The 25,074-nt window shown below is 45.0% G+C and overlaps 1 protein-coding gene across 1 annotated transcript in view; it reads right to left on the bottom strand.

Annotated features, from left to right (window-relative positions):
• The window catches only part of LOC141134915 (C-type lectin domain family 10 member A-like), an 88,462-nt gene that overhangs the window by 54,416 nt on the left and 8,972 nt on the right, over positions 1–25,074 (bottom strand). Inside the window, exon 2 of the mRNA XM_073624348.1 lies at positions 3,300–3,368. Coding sequence (XP_073480449.1) covers positions 3,300–3,368 — 69 coding nt within the window. The remainder of the gene's footprint in view (positions 1–3,299; positions 3,369–25,074) is intronic.

Raw genomic sequence — 25,074 nt, forward strand, 5'->3', positions numbered from 1 at the left:
TGCTTTGGGGTAGCCCCCCAAAACACCTTGTCCCCATGTTGATGAGGACAAGGGCCTCATCCCCACAACCCTGGCCGGTGGTTGTGGGGGTCTGCGGGCGGGGGGGTTATCGGAATCTGGAAGACCCCTTTAACAAGGGAACCTGCAGATCCCGGCCCCCCCCGTGTGAAATGGTAAGGGGGTACTTACCCCTACCATTTCACTAAAAAACTGTCAAAAATTTTAAAAATGACAAGAGACAGTTTTTGACAATTCCTTTATTTAACTGCTTCTTCTTTCTTCCTTCATCTTCTTCTTCTGGTTCTTCTGGCTCTTCTGGTTCTTCTGGTTCTTCCTCCGGCATTCTCGTCCAGCATCTCCTCCGCGGCGTCTTCTATCTTCTTCTCCTCGGGCCGCTCTGTACCCATGGCATGAGGGGAGGCTCCCGCTCTTCTCTTCATCTTCTTCTCTTCTTCATCTTCTTCTTCTTCTTTTTCTCTTCTTCATCTTCTTCTCTTCTTCATCTTCTTCTTCATCTTCTTCTCTTCTTCATTTTCTTCTCCGGGCCGCTCCGCATCCATGCTGGCATGGAGGGAGGCTCTCGCTGTGTGACGGCGTCTCCTCGTCTGACGGTTCTTAAATAATGGGGGGCGGGGCCACCCGGTGACCCCGCCCCCCTCTGACGCACGGGACATGACGGGACTTCCCTGTGGCATTCCCCGTGACGTCACAGGGAAGTCCCGTCAAGTCACCGTGTGTCAGAGGGGGGCGGGGTCACCGGGTGGCCCCGCCCCCGTTATTTAAGAACCGTCAGACGAGTAGAAGCCGTCACACAGCGGGAGCCTCCCTCCATGCCAGCATGGATGCGGAGTGGCCCGGAGAAGAAGATGAAGAAGAGAAGAAGAGAAGAAAAGAAGATGAAGAAGGAGAGAAGAAGATGAAGAGAAGAGCGGGAGCCTCCCCCCATGCCATGGGTGCGGAGCGGCCCGAGGAGAAGAAGATAGAAGACGCCGCGGAGGACTTGCTGGACGAGAACGCCGGAGGAAGAACCAGAAGAGCCAGAAGAACCAGAAGAAGGAGAAGAAGAAGATGAAGGAAGATAGAAGAAAGAAGAAGCATTTAAATAAAGGAATTGTCAAAAACTGTCTCTTGTCATTTTTAACATTTTTGACAATTTTTTAGTGAAATGGTAGGGGTACAAGTACCCCCTTACCATTTCACACAGGGGGGGGCCGGGATCTGGGGGTCCCCTTGTTAAAGGGGGCTTCCAGATTCTGATAAGCCCACCGCCCGCAGACCCCCACAACCACCGGCCAGGGTTGTGGGGATGAGGCCCTTGTCCTCATCAACATGAGGACAAGGTGTTTTGGGGGGCTACCCCAAAGCACCCTCCCAATGTTGAGGGCATGTGGCCTGGTACGGTTCAGGAGGGGGGGCGCTCTCTCGTCCCCCCCCTCTTTTCCTGCAGCCTGCCAGGTTGCGTGCTCGGATAGGGTCTGGTATGGATTTTTGGGGGGACCCCACGCCGTTTTTTTTTTTTTTTTGGCGCGGGGTTCCCTTTAAAATCCGTACCAGACCTGAAGGGTCTGGTATGGAATTTAGGGGGACCCCCACGTCATTTTTAAAAAAAATTTTGGCCGGGGTTCCCCTTAATATCCATACCAGACCTGAAGGGCCTGGTATGGAATTTCGGGGGACCCCCACGTCATTTTTTTAAAAATTTTGGTTCGGGGTTCCCCTGTGGGGAATTCCCATGCCGTTTTTATCAATGAACTTCTATGTGTATTGTCGGACCAGCAATGCAATAGCCGCAAGTAGTTTTAAATGGCTTTTTTCCTTTGAAATGTCATTTTGCTGTCAGACTGTTCTAAACACAGGAAACATGCGCCCCTTTACAGGCATACTATAGACATCCCCCAGGTACGAAATTTAAAGGGATATTACACTTTTATTGTTTGACTTTAAGCATTATTAAAATCACTGCTCCTGAAAAAACGGCCGTTTTTAAAACTTTTTTTGCATTGATCCATGTCCCCTGGGGCAGGACCCGGGTCCCCAAACACTTTTTATGACAATAACTTGCATATAAGCCTTTAAAATTAGCACTTTTGATTATTCGTGTTCGTGTCCCATAGACTTTAACGGCGTTCGCGTGTTCGAACGAACTTTTTTCCTGTTCGCATGTTCTGGTGCGAACCGAACAGGGGGTGTTCGGCTCATCCCTATCCATCACCATCATGGAATCCAGGCCGTGACACCACCACCTCAATGTAAGAAAAAAGGCTTACCAGCTTTGCAGGACCTTCCATAAAGAAAGGTCAATAAACCAAACAACCTGGTCAGGGTCTCTCAGCAATATTCCTGTAGGATCCCTTTGGAGGCAGATGTTAGAGCGGTAGTGATCATCTCCGTATCATCCCCTGAGGTTCATCCCCAAGAACATGGAAAAAATGCTCTAGATAGTGTAAAACCTTTAAGTAGCTTTATTAAAAGTATAAAAATTGCACTTACATCCATAGAATGCAAATACGCCTTATAAGAAATCCATGCCTGCTGGCATACAGCATATCACCTGTACCTCCGGGAGTAGAGACATGCGAAGACGTCAGCACGTTGCTCCGACCTACGCGTTTTGTCACAGGTGACAGTGTCCGTGTGTCTCTACTCCCAGAAGTGCAGGTGATATGCTGTATACTGGCTGGCAAGGATTTATTTTAAGGTGTATTTGAATTGTATGGATATGAAAGTGCCATGTTAAACTTTTAATAAAGCTAGATTTTACACCTGGAACATTTTTTTTCCATATTCTTGGGGCATCCAGGGAATCGCGTAGCAGAAGAATCCAGTCTAGGGATTGTGCAGCACTGCTGCCAGCTGAGTAGGCATAGGAAGGTCAGGGCACTTCCTAGACCAGGCCGTGGCAGTGCTCCACAATCCCTGGACTGGATTCCTCTACTACAGGGTTCCTTGGATGTCCTTAATTCTCATGCTCAACATGCCTCCACAAACTTACTTCATGTGAGTTGCCAATTTTGTTTTTATCATACAATGAATGTTTTAATGTTGCATTTAGATGGTGCCCTTCGCTGTGTGTGTTTTAATATTTTCATTCAGAGATTTCTTCCATATCTCTCGAGAAGCTGCATCTTGTGAAAGGAAGCTTACTGAAGTCTACCCCTGCCATACCTGATACAGACTGGTTTATTAGACTCATGGTTATGCATCCCAGTGAGGTTTTTTTCTCTGCTATAAGGAGGAGGTTACCCATACACTACTGGAGCTATAAGGACAATCCTTTTCATGTAAAGATAATGGCTTACCTTTGAATATTGGTTCATTCTTATGTTGTATGTTGAGTTCGGCGTACGCATTTTCCTCCCTAGGGGTCCCTGAAGACAAGCACAGACATGAAATAAGCTATCCCTTTCGCTGCCAGAGACGCACTTTTGACTCTTTTTGGCACACATGTTTAAATGCACATTTTAGGCCTGAAGATAAAATGAAACCCCCCAAACATTATATATATTCTGAAAGCTGGGACGCTCTACAATAAAAAATTGGTAGGCAATTTAATGTCACAAGACATTAGTGCAATATTTTATCAAACCCATATTTTCAGTAAAAATCACGCTATAGATAATTTTAGTGGGCAGAAACATAATATATCACCAATTTTTGTAGTATACACTATATTGTCAAAAGTATTGGGACGCCTGCCTTTACACCCACGTGAACTTTAATGGCATCCCAGTCTTAGTCCATAGGGTTCAGTATTGAGTTGGCCCACCCTTTGCAGCTATAACAGTACTGGAGTGGCCCAATACTTTTGAGAAAATAGTATGAATGAGCGAGTCTGGGGTGGAGGAACTTGACTGGCCTGCACAGAGTCCTGACCTCAACCCGATAGAAAATCTTTGAATTAGAGCGGAGACTGCAAGCCAGGCCTTCTCGTCCAACATTAGTGCCTGACCTCACAAATGCGCTTCTGGAAGAATGGTCAAACATTCCCATAGACACACTCCTAAACCTTGTGGACGGCCTTCCCAGAAGAGTTGAAGCTGTTATAGCTGCAAAGGGAGGGCCAACTCAATATTGAACCCTACGAACTAAGATTGGGATGCCATTAAAGTTCATGTGTGTGTAAAGGCAGGCGGCCCAATACTTTTCACAATAAAGTGTATAAAAGATGAGATTGAGTAAAGTAAATCGATCCAAAACGTGTCAAGCCTTAAAATGTTGGTGAAAGGGCCAACAAACTTCAGCACCTAATTTTACCACAAAAAAATGGGAAAACGTATTGACCCGAGTATAAGCCTAGGGCGAGAAATGCGCAGCTACTGTAAGTGGAAAAGAGGGTAAACAATGCCCATTTGCAGCCTCACTGTGCCCATTTGCAGCCTCACTGTGCCCATTTGCATGTCTCACTGTGCCCATTTGCATGCCTCACTGTGCCCATTTGCAGCCTCACTGTGCCCATTTGCAGCCATAGATCCCCTGAAACTTCAAACTCAGTGGTTAAGGGTTCCTAGATGCCCCCTAGCTGCAGCCAAAATTTGGGGTCTCTGGACCCAAAGGGTCCCGAAATGACATTGCTGCAGATGGACACAGTTGACCAACTTTGGGGCCCCGTATCTCAAGGCCACATAGTTCTAGGCACCCCAAATTTGGAGTGCAAACCCAGTGAAACTAGCATCACAATATATCCGAAGCTGGGGTTTCTAGCACCAAGTGGCCCCGAGATACAGGGCCCCAAATATCAGTTCAGAAAACATTTTCCAAACCGACTTTGGGGCCCCGTATCTCGGGGCCACTTGGTGCTAGGAACCCCGGGTTTGGCGTGCAGACCCAGTGGAACTAGCACTACAACATATCGAAATCTGGGGTTCCTAGCACCAAGTAGGCCCGAGATACGGGGCCCCAAAATCGGTTCAGAAAATGTCAAGCACTTTTCTGCAGCAGAGAATGACATTTTCTGAACAGACTTTGGGGCCCCGTATCTCGGGGCCACTTGATGCTAGGAACCCCAGCTTTGGATATGTTGTGGGTTTGCACACCAAATTTGGGGTTCTTAGCACTAAGTGGCCCCCAGATACGGGGCCCCAAAGTCGGTTCGGAAAAAATGACATTTTTTGCTGCAGAAAAGTGCTTGACTCCAGTATAAGCCGAGGGGGGCGCTTTCAGCACAAAAAAATGTGCTGGAAAAACTCGGCTTATACTCGAGTATATACGGTAGCTGAATTTTACCAGAATTGGGTCACCAAAAGGAAAGTTAAGCCCTGAGTATTAATTGGTTCCAGTTTCCAAGATACAGCTTTAGGTCAAAATTAAGAGGGGGGGGTGCGATTATGCTCCATAACTTTTCAGAAAAATGTGATATATCAATGAGAGCATTGTCACACCAATCATTATAAATGTATCTTTTTATTGATACCAATATCATAACTTTTCATTCATTTATTGTTTTTTCATGTAACATTTTCATGCTCCCTCCACACCATTGGGACTGCGAAAGGCATGCATTTTTCTTCTTGTTTAGCCAATGATGCAGATATAATGCAACAATAATGAAGGGCCTAACTCTTGTCCTGATCCCCTATTTCCATCCAAAATATAGATGCCATCATACTGCACATCAGAGATGCAAATGTAACCTTGCCACAAATGTAGCAGAAGTTATCTGCATTGTTTACACAGCTTCAAGGCATCTTGGCTATTGAGGAAAAATATCACGCAGCTGTTCTTTGGAAATGTTAGGCAATGACACTTTCACAAGCCACTGTATGATGTGTAGATCTGACCAAGACAAATGTACCTTGCAAAAAAAGAACAATAAATTACAGTTACAATAATATTCTCAAAGATAAATTTATACACTTCCATGTGGTACCATTTTCATTGTTCTACTGTACTTTGTCGAGAAGTTATGAGGCATCATGACCATCAGACACCTCCCTCCCTTGTAGGCAAATAAACTCACCTGTGTATAAATCTTTATTGTCAAATATCTTGAAAACTTTAGCCAACCAGCACCTTTATCACCCACAGTGTCTTTGAAAAGTATTCATACACCTTGGAATTTTCCACATTTTCTCATGTTACAACCAAAAACGTAAATGTATTTTATTGGGACTTTATGTGATGCAAGTCTTTTTGGGGATGTCTCTACCAGCTTTGCACATCTAGAGAGGGACATTTTTTGCCCATTCTTTGCAAAATATCTCAAGCTCTGTCAGATTGGGTGGAGAGCGTCTGTGAACAGTAATTTTCAAGTCTTGCCACAGATTCTCAATTGGATTTAGGTCTGGACCATTCTAACACATGGATATGCTTTGGTCTAAACCATTCCATTGTAGCTCTGGCTGTATGTTTAGGGTCGTTGTCCTGCTGGAAGGTGAACCTCCGCCCCAGCCTCAAGTCTTTTGCAGACTCTAACAGGTTTTCTTCTAAGATTGCCCTGTATTTGGCTCCATCCATCTTCCCATCAACTCTGACCAGCTTCCCTGTCCCTACTGAAGAAAAGCATCCCCAGAACATGATGCTGCCACCACCATGTTTCACAGTGGGGATGGTGTGTTCAAGGTGATGTGCAGTTACTTTTCCGCCACACATAGTGTTTTGATTTTATGCCAAAAAGTTCAGCTTTGGTCTCATCTGACCAGAGCACCTTTTTTACATGTTTGCTGTGTCCCCCACATGGCTTCCCCCAAACTGCAAATGGGACTTCATATGGCTTCCTTTCAGCAATGGCGTTCTTCTTGCCACTCTTCCATAAAGGGCAGATTTGTGGAGAGCACGACTAATAGTTGTTCTGTGGACAGATTCTCCCACCTGAGCTGTGGATCTCTTCAGCTCCTCCAGAGTTACCATGGGCCTTTTGGCTGCTTCTCTGATTAATACTCTCCTTGCCCGGCCTGTCAATTTAGGTGGACGGCCATGTCTTGGTAGATTTCCAGTTGTGCCATACTCTTTCCATTTTCAAGTGGTGGATTGAACAATGCTCCATGAGATGTTCAAAGCTTGGGATATTTTTTTATAACCTAACCCTGCTTTAAACTTCTCCACAACTTTATCCCTGACCTGTCTGGTGTGTTCTTTGGCCTTCATAATGCTGTTTGTTTACTAAGGTTCTCTAACAAACCTCCGAGGGATTTACATGACAGCTGTATTTATACTGAGATTCAATTACACACAGGTGGGCTCTTTTTACTAATTAGGTGACTTCTGAATGCAATTGGTTACACTAGATTTTATTTAGGGGTAACAGAGTAAAGGGGACTGAATACAAATGCACACCACACTTTTCAGATATTAATTTGTAAAAAATGTTGAAAAGCATTTATCATTTTTCTTCCACTTCACAATTATGTGCCACGTTGTGTTGGTCTATCACATAAAATCCCAATAAAATACATTTACATTTTTGGTTGTAACATGACAAAATGTGGAAAATTCCAAGGGGTATGAATACTTTTTCAAGGCAATGTAAACAGGTGATAAAGGTGTTGGTTGGCTAAAGTCTTCAAGATATTTCCCAATAAAGATTTATATATCTAATTTATCTAATCAAAATATGTAAGAATCAGCACACTTTATCTCGGAGGTCTATCATTTCCAAAAATTTGTAAACCAGTGAAATCAAACAATAGGTCAGCTGACTTTACACAAAACAGCATTTGTTGGTTAAAATTAACGCCTATATTAACAAAAAGTAGATACAATAGATTGAGATAGATTGATACATGTCCAGGGGACATGTATCAATGCAAAATACGTTTTTAAAACAATTGTTTTTTCAGGAGCAGTGATTTTAATAATGCTTAAAGTGAAACAATAAAAATGAAATATTCCTTTAAATATTGTGCCCGGGGGAAGGGGGGGTCCCCTTAGTCTGCCTGCAAAGTGGTGCATCTGTGCGATGTATAGAACATGCCGCAGCAATAATGACATTTCTTTGAAAATTGTTTTTATTGAAAATTTTCAATGATACAATATCAAACAAACAGCATAGCCATGTTTGTAAACATAGGAGAGTAACCAATACAAGGTAACAGAATACCATGCACATCCTAAAAGATCGTCTAATGGCCTCCACCCCAATCGACATGTGAGGCCCATGGTTCCCAGGTGAGTTTGAATTTATCAACCGTATCAAGAATAATGCTGGAAATTTTTTCTTGGGACATTATCCAGGAAATGTTTTGTTTCATCAGGTGGAATGAAACCGTAGGGGATTTCCATGCTCGAGCAATAGTCATTTTGGCCCCTAGAAGAATGAAGCCAATTAGGGCCTGGGTTGGGAATTTTGGGGATCCGCCTATTCAAGAGGGCAAGGGTAGGGTCTTGCTTAACCGCAATTCCAGTGGTTTTGTGGATCAGGTTAAAAATTCTGTTCCAATAGCCTCTGATTCTGGGACACTCCCATAAAATGTGGGGAAGCGTGCCCAAGTGGCTGCAACCTCTGAAGCATAGGGGGGAAGATTGAGGGTAATATTTTACCAGGTGGGTAGAAACCAGGTACCAGTGGGACATGACCTTGAAACCAGCTTCTATCAGGGAATTTTTAAGGATCCCCTTAACCACTTGAGCCCCGGACCATTATGCTGCCTAAGGACCAGAGGTCTTTTTCCAATTTGGCACTGCGTCGCTTTAACTGCTAATTGCGCGGTCATGCAATGCTGTACCCAAACGAAATTTGCGTCCTTTTCTTCCTACAAATAGAACTTTCTTTTGATGGTATTTGATCACCTCTGCAGTTTTTATTTTTTGCGCTATAAACGGAAAAAGACCGAAAATTTTGAAAAAAAATGATATTTTCTACTTTTTGTTATAAAAAAAATACAATAAACTAAATTTTAGTCATACATTTAGGCCAAAATGTATTCGGCCACATGTCTTTGGTAAAAAAAATGTCAATAAGTGTATATTTATTGGTTTGCGCAAAAGTTATAGCGTCTACAAACTAGGGTACATTTTCTGTAATTTACACAGCTTTTAGTTTATGACTGCCTATGTCATTTCTTGAGGTGCTAAAATGGCAGGGCAGTACAAAACCCCCCCAAATGACCCCATTTTGGAAAGTAGACACCCCAAGGAAATTGCTGAGAGGCATGTTGAACCCATTGAATATTTATTTTTTTTGTCCCAAGTGATTGAATAATGACAAAAAAAAAAAAATATTTACAAAAAGTTGTCACTAAATGATATATTGCTCACACAGGCCATGGGCCTATGTGGAATTGCACCCCAAAATACATTCAGCTGCTTCTCCTGAGTACGGGGATACCACATGTGTGGGACCCTTTGGGAGCCTAGCCGCGTACAGGGCCCCGAAAACCAATCACTGCCTTCAGGATTTCTAAGGGCGTAAATTTTTGATTTCACTCCTCACTACCTATCACAGTTTTGAAGGCCATAAAATGCCAAGATGGCACAAACCCCCCCCAAATGACCCCATTTTGGAAAGTAGACATCCCAAGCTATTTGCTGAGAGGCATGTTGAGTCCATGGAATATTTTATTTTTTGACACAAGTTGCGGGAAAGTGACAATTGTTTTGTTTTTTGCACAAAGTTGTCACTAAATGATATATTGCTCACACAGGCCATGGGCATATGTGGGATTGCACCCCAAAATACATTTAGCTGCTTCTCCTGAGTATGGGGATACCACATGTGTGGGACTTTTTGGGAGTCTAGCCGCGTACGGGCCCCCGAAAACCAAGCACCGCCTTCAGGATTTCTAAGGGTGTAAATTTTTGATTTCACTCTTCACTGCCTATCACAGTTTCGGAGGCCATGGAATGCCCAGGTGGCACAAACCCCCCCCAAATGACCCCATTTTGGAAAGTAGACACCCCAAGCTATTTGCTGAGAGGCATGGTGAGTATTTTGCAGCTCTCATTTGTTTTTGAAAATGAAGAAAGACAAGAAAAAACATTTTTTTTTTCTTTTTTCAATTTTCAAAACTTTGTGACAAAAAGTGAGGTCTGCAAAATACTCACTATACCTCTCAGCAAATAGCTTGGGGTGTCTACTTTCCAAAATGGGGTCATTTGGGGGGGGTTTTGAACTGTCCTGGCATTTTATGCACAACATTTAGAAGCTTATGTCACACATCACTCACTCTTCTAACCACTTGAAGACAAAGCCCTTTCTGACACTCATTGTTTACATGAAAAAGTTATTTTTTTTTGCAAAAAAATTACTTTGAACCCCCAAACATTATATATTTTTTTAAAGCAAATGCCCTACAGATTAAAATGGTGGGTGTTTCATTTTTTTTTTCACACAGTATTTGCGCAGCGATTTTTCAAACGCATTTTTTTGGGAAAAAACACACTTTTTTAAATTTTAATGCACTAAAACACACTATATTGCCCAAATGTTTGATGAAATAAAAAAGATGATCTTAAGCCAAGTACATGGATACCAAACATGACATGCTTTAAAATTGTGCACAAACGTGCAGTGGCAATAAAAAAAATACATTTTTGAAAGCCTTTAAAAGCCTTTACAGGTTACCACTTTAGATTTACAGAGGAGGTCTACTGCTAAAATTACTGCCCTCGATCTGACCTTCGCGGTGATACCTCACATGCATGGTGCAATTGCTGTTTACGTTTGACGACAGACCGCCGCTTGCGTTCGCCTTAGCGCGAGAGCAGGGGGCGACAGGGGTGCTTTTTTTTTTTTTTTTTTCTTTATTATTTTTTTGCTTTTTTATCTTATTTTTAAACTGTTCCTTTCATTTTTTTTTTTTAATCATTTTTATTGTTATCTCGGGGAATGTAAATATCCCCTATGATAGAAATAGGTAGTGACAGGTACTCTTTTTTGAAAAAATTGGGGTCTATTAGACCCTAGATCTCTCCTCTGCCCTCAAAGCATCTGACGACACCAACATCGGTGTGATAAAATGCTTCCCCAATTTCCCAATGGCGCTATTTACATCCGGCTAAATCTAAGTCATAAAATGCTCGTAGCTTCCGGTTTCTTAGGCCATAGAGATGTTTGGAGCCACTCTGGTCTCTGATCAGCTTTATGGTCAGCTGGCTGAATCACCGGCTGCATTCTCAGGTTCCCTGTTGAGACAGGAGAGCCAGAGAAAAACACGGAAGACGGTGGGGGGGGGGCATTCCTTCCCACGGCTTGTAAAAGCAGTCTAGAGGCTAATTAGCCGCTAGGATTGCTTTTACATGAAAGCCGACCGCTGGCTGAAAAGAATGATACCAAGATGATACCTAAACCTGCAGGCATCATTCTGGTATAACCACTCAAAGTCGTGAATGGCGTACCTGAAGAAAAAAAATGGTTAACAATAAAGCACAGTAAACGGTAAAGTATAACAAATTGCATACCTGAAAAGCAAACATGATAAAACATAATAACAATAAAACATTGCAGAATAGAATACAGTAAAAAAGAGCAGAACAATAGAGAGAGAGAATAGAGAGAGAGAGAACAATAAAACAACTATTTTTTTTTATTTTATATATAGATTTTTTTTTTTACACTTTTTTTGTAACTAACTTTTATAACTGTAACCGGTTCCAGGTTCGGGTCTCTCAAAATGCGATGGCATCTTGGGAGACCCTGTGAAAGTGTGCCTAGTCTGTGCAATGCTGTACCCTACGCTAATACTCAACTAGTGAATGGTAGCGTTCAAAACATTCACCAATGCAAAGACCAGGATTGTCAGGACAGGAGGGACAATAATAGCGGGTGTCACGCCTATATCCGCGCTTGCTGCAGACACAACATTTTTTTGGGGGGGTTCGTTGGGTAGGGGTACTCGGGAGGACATAAAGAAAATGAGTCTCATGCAGCCGAATGCATTTGGTTGGGGATGTGAATGGGGGAAGTACGGGCGCTGCAGAAGCGGTGGGTTCCCAATTAGGATTGGCCAATGCAGCAGGAAGGGCACTATGGGCACGACGGGCCTGTGTTTGTCTTCTTGGTGGCAGCGGGACACTATTTGTGCTTCCCACCTCACCAGCTTGAACTGCACTTATGGGACTCGCCACGTCACCAAGTGTTACTGCAGTGCTGGTTTGACTACGACCGGGGTGTACTAGGCCGCTGGTGCTTGCCAGTTCACCAAAACGCTACAAAAAAACTGTTAGCGATCGCAGGGATCAGGCCTGACTCTGCGAACGCTGCAGTTATGCGTTTCGTGTTTTGTAAGTGACAGTGATCGATCGATACTGCACTTGGGTGGGCTGGGCTGGGCCGGGCGGAGGGGCAAAACGCAGGTGCTAGCAGGTATCTGGGCTGATCCCGCTAACACTGCGTTTTTGGGAACCCTAAACTGCTGGTGACGCCAGTATAGATCTGATCGGATCAGATATTGATCCGATCAGATACTATACCACTAAGGGAGGCGTATGCTGCGTGCGTGGGTGTTAGCGGTACTGGCGCTAATCTGATGCTGCCTGGGGTGACGCATATCACCGCCGGGCGATCAGGGGGCTAAACCTTTATTCGGTAATAAACGGCGGGTGCCCTGACACTATAAAAAATAAACGAACTAACCAGCGTCAACCGTAACACTTATACGGTGATCACCGGTGAAAGGGTTAGCTAGGGGGCAATCAAGGGGTTAAAACCTTTATTCGGTAGTATATGGGGGTCCCTGTCACTATAAAACGCTGACGGCGAACCTAAATATTTAGGTCCCTAACTAGCGTCACCAGTGACACTAATACAGCGATCAGAAAAATGATCGCTTAGCGACACTGGTGACTGGAGGTGATCAAGGGGTTAAAACTTTATTAGGGGGGTTAGGGGGGTACCCTAGACCTAAAGGGGGCTAACACTAACTGCCCTAACCCAGTAACTGTCACAAACTGACACCAATACAGTAATCAGAAAAAAAAAAAAAAAAAAAACCTGCTTGGTGTCAGTTTGTGACAGGTGGGGGTGATTGGGGGACGATCGGGGGGGCGATTGGAGGGGGATCGGGGTGTTTTGTGTGCCTGGCATGTTCTACTGTGTTGTGTAGTGTGTTTTCACTCACAGTGATGTCTTCTCCCCTCGGCGATGGAACGGAAACTACCGAGCCGAGGAGAGATGACATCATTTCCTTTGCTGCTGTTTAGCATACAGCAGCAAAGGAATGTTCCCATTGGCCGGCGGCGATCGCGAGGGGGGGCCACGAATGGATGGCCTCCCCCTCACCTCCGATCGCCGGGGAACAAAAGACGACCGCCTCGTGATTTCGCCTGTCCGTGCCGCCTTGCCGACGTACATTGGCGTGAGGCGGTCGTCAAGTGGTTAAATGAACGGGGGAAATTAGAGTGCCATGTGTCAAGGTCCCACTTGATTTTCAAGGTCGTGCTCCCAGCCCAACATACAGGGGGTCCCCGGGTTATGAACACGATAGAGACTGTAGGTTTGTTCTTAAGTCGAATTTGTTTGTAAGTCGGAACAGTACCTTTTTTAAGTGCAAATCTAGTCTCAGAGACAGGATGTAAACCCAAATCAACAGAGAAAGGCAACCGGATGGTAGGGGCGGCATGGTTAGTTCTAATATGTTTTGTTTCTTTTATTTTTTTACTTTTTTATCACTTTTTTTTATTTTTATTTATTTGTAGCTTGTCGTTTACTTTTTTTTTATTTTTGTATAATTTTCTTATTTTTAATATTATTTTTCTCATTCTTTACTTTTTTTAATTCCTTATTTTATTTTATTAATTTAATTATTACTGTATTTCTTATTTTTATTTTATTTTTATTTGTTTTATCAATTTTTTTTTCACTTAACTTTATTGCTATCACACAGGAGGAAACAATTCCCTGTGTGATAGCAATTGGAGGCGACAGGTTCTCTTTATTGACCCTGTCACCTCCAAAACAGGAGTCCAGGAGCACAGCTGAGCACAGCTCTCCCCCTCACTATTTTCATGGCGGCAGCGACAGGAGACAGCAGAAAGGAGTACACTGTATGGCACAGCAGGGAGATGGATGGTGAAAGCAGCCATCAGAGGCCAGGCAGGCCGGCCGGCCGCGGTGCACCTTCGCAGGGCAGCGGCGCAGGAAAGACCGGGGATCCTGGAGGCTTCGTTAGGCCGCAGTAGGCCGGACAAGGCCTCGGCCACGACAGGTAGTTTTAGCGGCCTGGCAGGCCACCGGACAGTACCAGGCCTGTGGATGGGCAGGCAGGATGACGAAGGGGGCCCGCAGCCAAGCCAGAAACGGAGGAAAGGCTCACTCCAGCAAGGAGAGGAAGATTCGGCCAGCAGTGACGTCATTCGGGCCCCGTTCGTAAGTAGGAGTTGTTCGCAACTCGGATGTTCGTAAGTCGGAAACCCCCTGTATAGGTCGCTTTCTCCAGAGGCCGGGCTAAGGCTGAATATATCGGGGAGATACCCCCTCTCATATCTATGGCTGAGGAGCACCAATGCTCGTATGGGGTTACAGATAGGAGATTCGCATTACGTTTCCAGATCAAGTTTAGGAAATCTGCCAATTGGTGGTACCGGAATTTTTCAGAAGGGGGCATGTCGAGTTTGGAGACACAATAGCTTAATGTGAGGAGACCATTGGAGTTGAAGTAGTGTCCAATTCTGTAAAGGCCTTTGTCCAGCCACCACCCGAAGGCTTTGATATCTAACCCAGGGGGAAACTGAGGGTTGTGGAAAATGTGGGCCAATGGGTGCCAGGCAGAAGTCAAGGACTTCAGTTTGTGTAAAGAGTCACATAGTGGTATCGAGTGAGAAAAAGTAGGAGCTAGGATTGGGGGGCGACTTTTGAGTGAGCACCAAAGCAAAAAGTCTAAGGTATGTGTAGGAGTTGCTTGTCTTTCCATTCCCACCTGTAATGGGTCCCAGATGATTGACAGGAGGGAGGGAGCAGAGCCGAGTCCTTCCTGTGCCGAGGGGGAAGTGATGTCACCAGCCCAGGCAAAGGAAGAGGCAGACTACGAGGGACCACCTAGCAACAGGCATTTAGAGGTAAGTAAAAAAAAATATCCAAATGTTTTTGTTTTTTTTTTAATTTTTCAGGTATTTTTTTTTTTTTTTGGGTGGAACCCCACTTTAAACCCAATTGAGCATCTCTGGAGAGACCTAAAAATGGCCGTCCACCAACGTTTACCATCCAACCTGACAGAACTGGAGAGGATCTGCAAGGAGGAATGGCAGAGGATCACCAAATCCAGATGTGAAAAATACTGTAAATACTGAGCAAAGGGTCTGAATACTTAGGACCATGTGATATTTCTGTTTTTCTGTCAACAATTCTGTGTTTTTCTGTCAATATGTGGTGCTGTGTGTACATTAATGAGGAAAAAAAATGAACTTAAATGATTTTAGCAAATGGCTGCAATATAACAAAGAGTGAAAAATGTAAGGGGGTCTGAATACTTTCCATCCCCACTGTATCTTTATATTGATACCAATAACATAACTTTCCATTAATTTATTGTTTTTTCATGTAACATTTTCATGTTCCCTCTGTACCATTGGGACTGCGAAAGGCATGGACTTTTTCTTCTTGTTTAGCCAATGACGCAGATAAGTTGCACATGTAATGCAACAATAATGAGGGGCCCAACTCTTGTCCCGATCCCCTATTTTGCATCCAAAATATAGGTGGTATGCCTTTTTTTACCACTGCTGTCATATTGCACTTTTGAGATGCAAATGTAATCTCCCACAAAATGTAGCACAAGTTCTCTGCGTTGTTTACACAGTTTCGAGGCATCTTGGCTTCTGAAGTAAAGTATCACACAACTTTTCCTTGGAATCGTTAGGCAATGACACTTTCACAAGCCACCAGATGTAACTGTATGACGTGTAGATCTAACCAAGATAAATGCACCTTTCAATAAAAGAATAATATATGACAGTTGGGTGCATAACCTTTAGTCTCAAAGTGAAGATTAAGTATATAAATTTCCATGTGGTACCATTTTCATTGTTCTTCTGTACTTTGTCGAGAAGTTACTAGGCGTCATGATCATCAGACACCTCCCTCCCTTGTAGGCAAATATACTCACCTGTGTATAAATCTTCATTGTGAAACATCTCGAAAACTTTAGCATACCAGCACCTTTATCACCTGTTTTTTAGTTCATCTAATTAAAATATGTAAAGTGCCTTGAAAAAGTATTCACACCCCTTGAAATTTTTGATATTTTGTCATGTTACGACCAAAAACGTAAATGTATTTTATTGGGATTTTATGTGATAGACCAACACAAAGTGGCACATAATTGTGAAGTGGAAGGAAAATGATAAATGATTTTCATTTTTTTTTTTTTTAAATATCTGAAAAGTGTGGTGTGCATTTGTATTCAGCCCCCTTTACTCTGATGCCCCTAACTAAAATCTAATGGAACCAATTGCCTTCAGAAGTCACCTAATTAGTAAATAGAGTCCACCTGTATGTCATTTAATCTCAGTATAAATACAGCTTTTCTGTGAAGCCCTCAGAGGTTTGTTAGAGAACCTTAGTGAACAAACAGCATCATGAAGGACAAGGAACACACCAGACGGGTCAGGGATAAAGTTGTGGAGAAGTTTAAAGCAGGGTTAGGTTATAAAAAAAATATATAAAAAATATAATATAAAAAAATATCCCAAGATTTGAACATCTCACATAGCACTGTTCAATCCATCATCCGAAAATGGAAAGATTATGGAACAATGGCAAACCTACCAAGACATGACCGTCCACCTAAACTGACCAGCAGGGCAAGGAGAGCATTAATCAGAGAGGCAGCCAAGAGGTCCATGGTAACTCTGGATGAGCTGCAGAGATCCACAGCTCAGGTGGGAGAATCTGTCCACAGGACAACTATTAGTCGTGTTCTCCACAAATCTGGTCTTTATAGAAGAGTGGCAAGAAGAAAGACATTGTTAAAAGAAAGCCATAAGAAGTCCTGTTTGCAGTTTGTGAGAAACCATGTGGGGGACACAGCAAACATGTGGAAGAAGGTGCTCTGGTCAGATGAGACCAAAATGTAACCTTTTTGGCTTAAAAGCAAAACACTATGTATGGTGGAAAACTAACACTGCACATCACCTTGAACACACCATCCCCACCGTGAAACATGGTGGTTGCAGCATCATATTGTGGGGATGCTTTTCTTCAGCAGGGACAGGGAAGCTGGTCAGAGTTGATGGGAAGATGGATGGCACCAAATACAGGGCAATCTTAGAAGAAAACCTGTTATGCCGCGTACACACAAGCAGATTTCTCGTCAGACTGAACTCCGAAGGACTTTTCAATGGAGTTCCAACGAAACGGACTTGCCTACACACGATCCCACCAAAGTCCGATCGTTTCGAACGTGATGACGTATGACCGGACTAGAAAAGGAAGTTTAATAGCTAGTAGCCAATAGCTGCTCTTGCGTCGTTTTCGGTCCGTCAGACTAGCATACAGACGAACGTTTTTCTCGATAGGAATCGAGTCCATCAGAAATATTTGAAACCTGTTCTATTTCTAAGGTCCGTCAGATTTTTCGACAGAAAAGGTCCGATGAAGCCCACACACGATCGGAATGTCCGACGGATTCGTTCCGGCTGACCTTTTCTGCCGGAAAGTCCGCTCGTGTGTACGCGGCATTAGAGTCTGCAAAAGACTTGGGACTGGGGCGGACACTCATCTTCCAGCAGGACAACGACCCTAAACATACAGTCAGAGCTACAATTTTATGGTTTAGATCAAAGCATGTTCATGTGTTAGAATGGCACAGTCACAGTCCAGACCTAAATCACATTGAGAATCTCTGGCAAGACTTGCTGTTCACAGACGCTCTCCATCCAATCTGACAGAGCTTGAACTATTTTGCAGTTTGTGAGAAACCATGTATGGGACACAGCAAACATGTTGAAGAAGGTGCTCTGGTCAGATGTGACCAAAATGTAACTTTCCTGACAGACTCCATGGCAGCCTACGTGTGGGTTAACCCCGCCTCCTCTCCAATGCTATAGGACCCCCTACCCTATAAGAATGAGCTCACCTGTACAGACTGTGTTCCTTTTTTGTCCTCCTCCATGGACCTACATCACAATTGTTCCTGTTGGCGTCCGGTCGGATTGTTCCAGAATCTAGCATACCATGGTACGGTGTGGCTCAGGGCCCAGCTATGAGCGGGCGAGTAGCTTTCATGGCACCAAAATACCCCACTCGTGGAGGGTGGATGCCTCATTATGCTTGAAGGTGGACGCATCATCGGCTGGCAAGGTCTGCAAAATGTTTTACTTCTTCCATGGCAGTCGTTTCTTTGTATATACTATTATGTTGTTTGTCTCCCGGTTCTCCGCGGTACTCCCCGGTACCTCTGTGTCCCCTCATGGCATTCGGAACGCTTCTGCGTTCCAGGCCGCTGCGGTGCTTCCGGGTAGCAGCCGCCGCAGTCGTTCTGCGCATGCGCGGGGCCTTCGTGAAAACGAGGCTTGGCTCGCGCATGCGCGGAGTGGCGAATCTTCCGGCGGCCGCACAGGCACCGTATGGCTGTCTCCCACGGCGCAGGCGCGTGGTGGAGGAGCGGTGACGTCACTCAGGCGGGGGACTTGATTGTCTGTCATCGCCTGTCAAGGACGGGATTTCCCGCAGACAGTAAGCGGCAACTTCCCCCAGCCTGGTCAGTGTTGGTCTAACTGAGTTTTCTCCCCTTAAGGGAAAAATTGAAGATAAAATAAATAAAAATTTATAAACATATATGCATATATTGAAGAAAATATATAAAGAAATAAAAGTGGACTTTTTACTTCTATGTACTCGTCCTTACTTTATACAGCATGTATCTACACTCCTGTTTGGATTGTGAGTAAAAAAAAAAAAAAAAAAAAGAAAATAGATATATATATATAATAATAATAATCATAAATAAAATATGTATGTAAATATATATATCTTATATAATATTTCCGGTTGGCTCGGTTTATGTAGCATTTCCGGGTCATCTGTAGACCATCAGTGTCATGGTGACGTTCTGTCCAGCGGTTATGGATAGGTCACTGCCTTCATACAGCCAGCCCTTATGCACAAGGTGCGTGCAGGCGAGGGGAGGGGCCGAGGTTGAAGTCTCAAAGGATTGAGATTGCGTTTTGTTCCCCCCCCCATTCTTTTTTTCAGCCCTTTTTGAGATCAGATGACAGAGACCTTGCCAGGCCACAACATTTACAAGAGGAGATGTCACCATTCCTCCTCCAACTAGAGGATATGTTGCCATTCCTCCTACAACTAGAGGAGACGTTGCCATTCCTCCTCCATCCAGAGGAGATGTTGCCATTCCTCCTCCATCCAGAGGAGATGTTGCCATTCCTCCTCCATCCAGAGGAGATGTTGCTATTCCTCCTCCATCCAGAGGAGATGTTGCCATTCCTCCTCCATCCAGAGGAGATGTTGCCATTCCTCCTCCATCCAGAGGAGAGGTTGCCATTCCTCCTCCATCCAGAGGAGATGTTGCCATTTCCTCCTCCATCCAGAGGAGATGTTGCCATTCCTCCTCCATCCAGAGGAGATGTTGCCATTCCTCCTCCATCCAGAAGAGATGTTGCCATTTCTCCTCCATCCAGAGGAGATGTTGCCATTCCTCCTCCATCTAGAGGAGATGTTGCCATTCCTCCTCCATCCAGAGGAGAGGTTGCCATTCCTCCTCCATCCAGAGGAGATGTTGCCATTCCTCCTCCATCCAGAGGAGATGTTGCCATTCCTCCTCCATCTAGAGGAGATGTTGCCATTCCTCCTCCATCCAGAGGAGAGGTTGCCATTCCTCCTCCATCCAGGGGAGATGTTGCCATTCCTCCTCCATCCAGAGGAGATGTTGCCATTCCTCCTTCATCTAGAGGAGATGGTGCCATTCCTCCTCCAGTCACCGTACCCACCGCCCTATCAGCCGCTCGGATGGCAGAGCCTGCTGGAGATGTGGGACACGAGTCTCGGAAGGCGAGTCTGTATGTGTCCACTGTTGTGCCTGGGCGGTTGGGGATAAGAAACAGAAAACAAGATTATGGAGGCTCTTGTGAAAGAGGTGAGGAAGCAATCCCTAGGAGATGGGAGACATCCCTCACATGGAGCCAGTTGTCCATTCCACCCGGCTCCTTGACTGGTATAGCCCAAGGGTTTCAGGTCCTTCCCAGCCCTACGCTGCTTCTCCAGATTCTTCTGACATCAAGTTGGAAGGGGATGAATGTGTCGGAAGCTCTGATGTCTCTCTGATTCCTTCACGTGTCAAAGCGATTTAAGGAAGCCCTTAAGTGAGTAGTTCCTTCCTCCCCCCCTAAGCATAGTAGTTCTTTAAGCACCTGGGGGAAGGGCGCTCTCTCTCTCTCTCTTTCTGCTCCTCACGGATGAAAGGATGAGGAGTGCAACTAAGTGGACGAGAAAACTTCCACATCAAACTGTACCTCCAGAGTGTATCCCTTCAAGTCAGAAGAAGTGGAGTGTCGGGGAAACACTCCCCTTATAAATGCAGCGTCGTTGCGTCTGACATTACAGGTTGCTCTACCTTAGAAGATGCCGTGTCCTGCAGGACAGGCTCGAGAGAAGTCAGATCAAGATCTCAAGGAAGCTTACAGGTTTGCCAGTATGGCTTGTAACCCTGCCCTAGCAGCTATGTCCAAAGGTTATGGAAGCCTGGACAGAGATTGCAGTCTTCGTACTCAGGGAGCTTCGGAAGAGTTCTCCAGAAGATTAGCAGTAAAGGAGCTGAAGCCGGCGACAATCTGCTTCACCTGTTGGCCTGGACTAAATGATCCTCGGTCATGGTTCAACAGGCCTTATAGTTACGTCTTCCCCAGATTAAGCGTCTGCTCGGTCAGAAGAATCCCCAGTACGGGAGGTGTTGAACGCTCGTGAGAGGCTTGTGTTTTAAGTCCCGGTTGGGTCTTCATAAAGAACTGGAGTAGAGTGCAAGCATCCTTCCGTAAAACCCGCTAAGAGTAGGGCGTCTGTTGGTCGGGAACCAGCCGAAACTTTTGGGTTACACCCGCCCACGGGTGCCTGGACGGGGAGGCTCGTCTGCTCCTCTTCCGGCATGTCTGGGTGGCCTCCATCACTGGTTACTGGACTGTCAAGATGGTTTTATCGATCCACACATGGTCCTTCACTAATACCCCTTTCCCCAGATTTATTCCACTCTGCTAACTCAGTTGGAAGAGCAGGAGCAGGTGTTACTGTACACGCTTCGAGGGACGTAGAATTCCAGGGGTATACTTTCCTCTCTTCCCAAACACAAAGTAACAGTTTTGGTGTCTAGTATTAGATCTATCTTACCTATACAAGTATATAAAATTTGTAGATACGTTGGAAGGCTCTGTCGACCTTCTATACGGCCAGGACATTGGCTAATCCCAATTGACTTAAAAGATGTTACCTCTGGTTCCAAATTGGGCGAGACCATCTACAGTTCTTCTTCTTCCTTATCGGGCTGATGACCTCACACGTGTCTTCTTAAAATTTCTCCGGCCATAGTGGCCCTCATTTAAACGAGAGGGGTACGTCTTTATCACTATTTCGGTGACCTCGCCTTGCTATCCTAACACAAAGACCAGTTGCTGGTTCTCAGGGAACTGGTTATCTCCACCCTGACCAGCTTCAGGTGGCTCCTAAAAAAAAAAAAAAAAAGAACTACCGCCTCGACGGTCTTCACGACCCCTATGGTCAAGTGGTCTCTGCAAAGGTTATACCCGCTCCAGTCAGGTTTTCTGCAGTGAGAGAGATCAAGGGGCAACAGTCAACCTATTTACATATCAACGGCGTGGAGCAGCCTCTTCTGGTGTCTTCAGCGCAAAATCTGCTCAATTGCCACTTCATTGCCCCATCTCATGGTCAAGGTCACGACTGATGCCAGCGGTTCCGGTTGGGGAGCCATCTGCAGTTAGGATCTGGCTTAAGGCAAGTTGGGTACGCGTCTTCTCAACCCGGGCTAGAGTGTCCCGGATCTTCGGACAGCCTAGTGTGCCCTTCAGTTCCTCGCCCATCTCCGGAAGGGAGAGTCAGTATTATAAAGAATGAATGACACAATGGCGATCTTCTATGTGAAGAGTGGTAGGGGCACTTGGAGCTCCACACTATGCCGGAAGATCAAGCCCATCATATCTTGGGCCCAGCCTGACTGGCATTTCAATGGCCTATATTCCTCGAATCTAGGTCGTCTGATCGTATTTCTATACGCAAACACTAAAGAATGGTCTTCTCGTGTGCAGACATTCAAGCGGATTCTGTTCCTAGGAGTCAATCTCGAAGTGGATCTTTTTCTTTTTCTTCACAGGCAACCTCAAGCTGGTGAGGTGTTACTACCCGGGGTCATTACAGCTAGGCCTCTGGAGTGGATGCCCTGACAGATCGTTTTTAGCTTCAAGAGGGCATACGCCTTTTCTATCAATCCCAATAATTCTCAGGTTCTTACGAAGATCTCATGAGGAAGCAGTCAAAGTGGTGGCAGTAGCCCCTTACTGGCCAATCGCCCTTGACTCCCCCTCCTGAGCCAGCTCAGCTTCCGGGATCCGGTGTCTCTCCCTCTCAGGCTGGTCCTTCTTTCTCAAGGGACAGTTCTGCACCCTTGTCCGGCTCGGGTGCGCTTCAAGGGTGATTGCCACTCTCATGAACTCTACTGGGACGAGCATGAATTAGGTCGACGGGAGAATTCAGGACAAGTCGGTTGAGTTCTCATTCTCTGAGCAGGTCATGTAGAAATCCAAAAGCTCAGGATATCCTCAGCTTTTTCGGCCTAGATTTATCACTATCCATCAGCTCTCTTAGGGTCCAAGTCTCACCTTGTTGGCCTTCTCCAGAACTTCGTGGGCTGTTTACCCTTTAGTCCACCAACCATCCCATGGGCAGCTAAAGCTTAGCCCTCAAAAGGAAACCAAGATTTCCCAATTGAGACCTTCCCCTTGTCATTGGCTCACTGTCTGAACTCAGTAATACGGGGTCCTCCCCGCTTTCTATTGGAGGCCTTTTTAACTAAAATCAATGTCATAGCAGCCATTACCTTGGCTAGAGGGTCTCGGAGGTCACGTCCATAGGTTACGAAGAATCTTTTTTCTGTCCTTCTTCCCGGACCAGATGGTCCTTTTTCCCATGCTCAGCTCAAATCCAAGAATTACCTCAAGGTTCCATAGGATCCAGGAAATCGTCCTATACTCTGGTCATAGACGATATTCTGAAGGTATACCTGCAAGCTACTTCCTTCCTTCTGGACATTCTGTCTACCTGTCCGTCCTGCATTTCGGCAGTGACAAACTGAATCAAGCCTCGTCCAGAACTGTACAGTTTGTTCATCAGCCTTATAGAGATAGGATCCTGACTCCTCCGGAGGCGATGACGGCACGTTCCACCAAGGGTATAGCGGCCTCATGGGCAGCAGCCCGGTACGTGTGTTCAGGCGTTATCTGCAAGCGACCTCAAGGGCCCCTATTAAAACCTTAATGTCAGATTACTTTACTGAGCTTGCTTCGCTTTCTTCTGTGAGCTTTGGTTTATAAATCCTGTCGGTTGACGGGTCAAATTATATTATTGCTGTTCAGCATACCCACCCGTGTGGAATGGCTAGTTATTTCCCACACGTAGGCTGCCATGGAGTCTGTCAGGAAAAAGGAAAATTTATTATCAAATACTTACCGTAATTTTCCTTTCCTGATGGACTCCATGGCAGACGGAGTTCCCACCCATCGGTCAATGAGTAGGCTAGTTACGGAACACAGTCTGTACAGGTGAGCTCATTCTTATAGGGTAGGGGGTCCTATAGCATTGGAGAGGAGGCGGGGTTAACCCACACGTAGGCTGCCATGGAGTCCATCAGGAAAGGAAAATTACGGTAAGTATTTGATAATAAATTTTCCTTTTTTTTGGCTTAAAAGCAAACGCTATGTGTGGTGGAAAACTAACACTGCACATCACCCTGAACACACCATCCCCACTGTGAAACATAGTGGTGGCAGCATCATATTGTGGGGATGCTTTTCTTCAGCACGGACAGGGAAGTTGGTCAGAGTTGATATGACTATGTCATATATGTATATGTCATATGACGGTGGCAGGAACCCTTTGTCCCTCTGGGCCGCCATATGACGTCTTTTCTTCCTGAGCCTCTAGGGGGCGCGCTCACCACCTCACTAGGCACCCGATGCGCGTGCGCGGCAGCCGCGGTGTTTGCCAGGCACCCGCGATTGCCCGTGAACACAGCAGGACCGTGGATCTGTGCGTGTAAACACACAGATCCACGTCCTATCAGAGGAGAGGAGACCGATGGTGTGTTCCCTGTACAGAGGAACACCGATCGGTCTCCTCCCCTTGTGAGTCCCCGCCCCTACAGTTAGAATCACACCCTAGGAAACATTAACCCCTCGATCACCCCCTAGTGTTAACCCCTTCCCTGCCAGTCACATTTGCACAGTAATCAGTGCATTTTTTATAGCACGGATCGCTGTATAAATGTGAATGGTTCCAAAAGAGTGTCAAAAGTGTCCGAAGTGTCCGCCGCAATGTCACAGCCATGATAAAAATAGCAGATTGCTGCCATTACTAGTAAAAAAAAAAAAACAACAATAAAAATGCCATAAATGTATCCCCTATTTTGTAGACGCTATAACTTTTGCGCAAACCAATCAATATATATGCTTATTGCGATTTTTTTTTTGACCAAAAATATGTAGAATACTATGAATCGGCCTAAACTGAGGAAAAAATGTGTTTTTGTTTTTTTTAATGGGATATTTATTATAGCAAAAAGTAAAAAATATTGTGTTTTTTTTCAAAATTGTCGCTCTTTTTTTGTTTATAGCGCAAAAAATAAAAACCACAGAGGTGATCAAATACCACCAAAAGAAAACTCTATTTGTGGGGAAAAATTTAACAAAATTTCATATGGGTACAGCTTTGCAATTGTCATTGAAAGTGTAACAGCGCTGTAAGCTGAAAATTGGTCTGGGCAGGAAGGGGGTGAAAATCAGATGGACTTTTGGCAGACTTCCAACGGACTTTCCAAACAAACCCACTCGCGCACACACGACCAGACTTTCCGGCAGAATAGGTCCGACGGTCTTCCCGATGGACTTTCGACGGAGTTATGGCAGAGGTCCGAACGAACGGACTTGCCCACACATGGACTAAAGTCCATTCATTTTGAGCGTGATGGGACT

The sequence above is a fragment of the Aquarana catesbeiana genome, linkage group LG03 (genome assembly GCF_042186555.1).
Source record: "Aquarana catesbeiana isolate 2022-GZ linkage group LG03, ASM4218655v1, whole genome shotgun sequence".
Classification (NCBI taxonomy): Eukaryota; Metazoa; Chordata; class Amphibia; order Anura; family Ranidae; genus Aquarana; species Aquarana catesbeiana.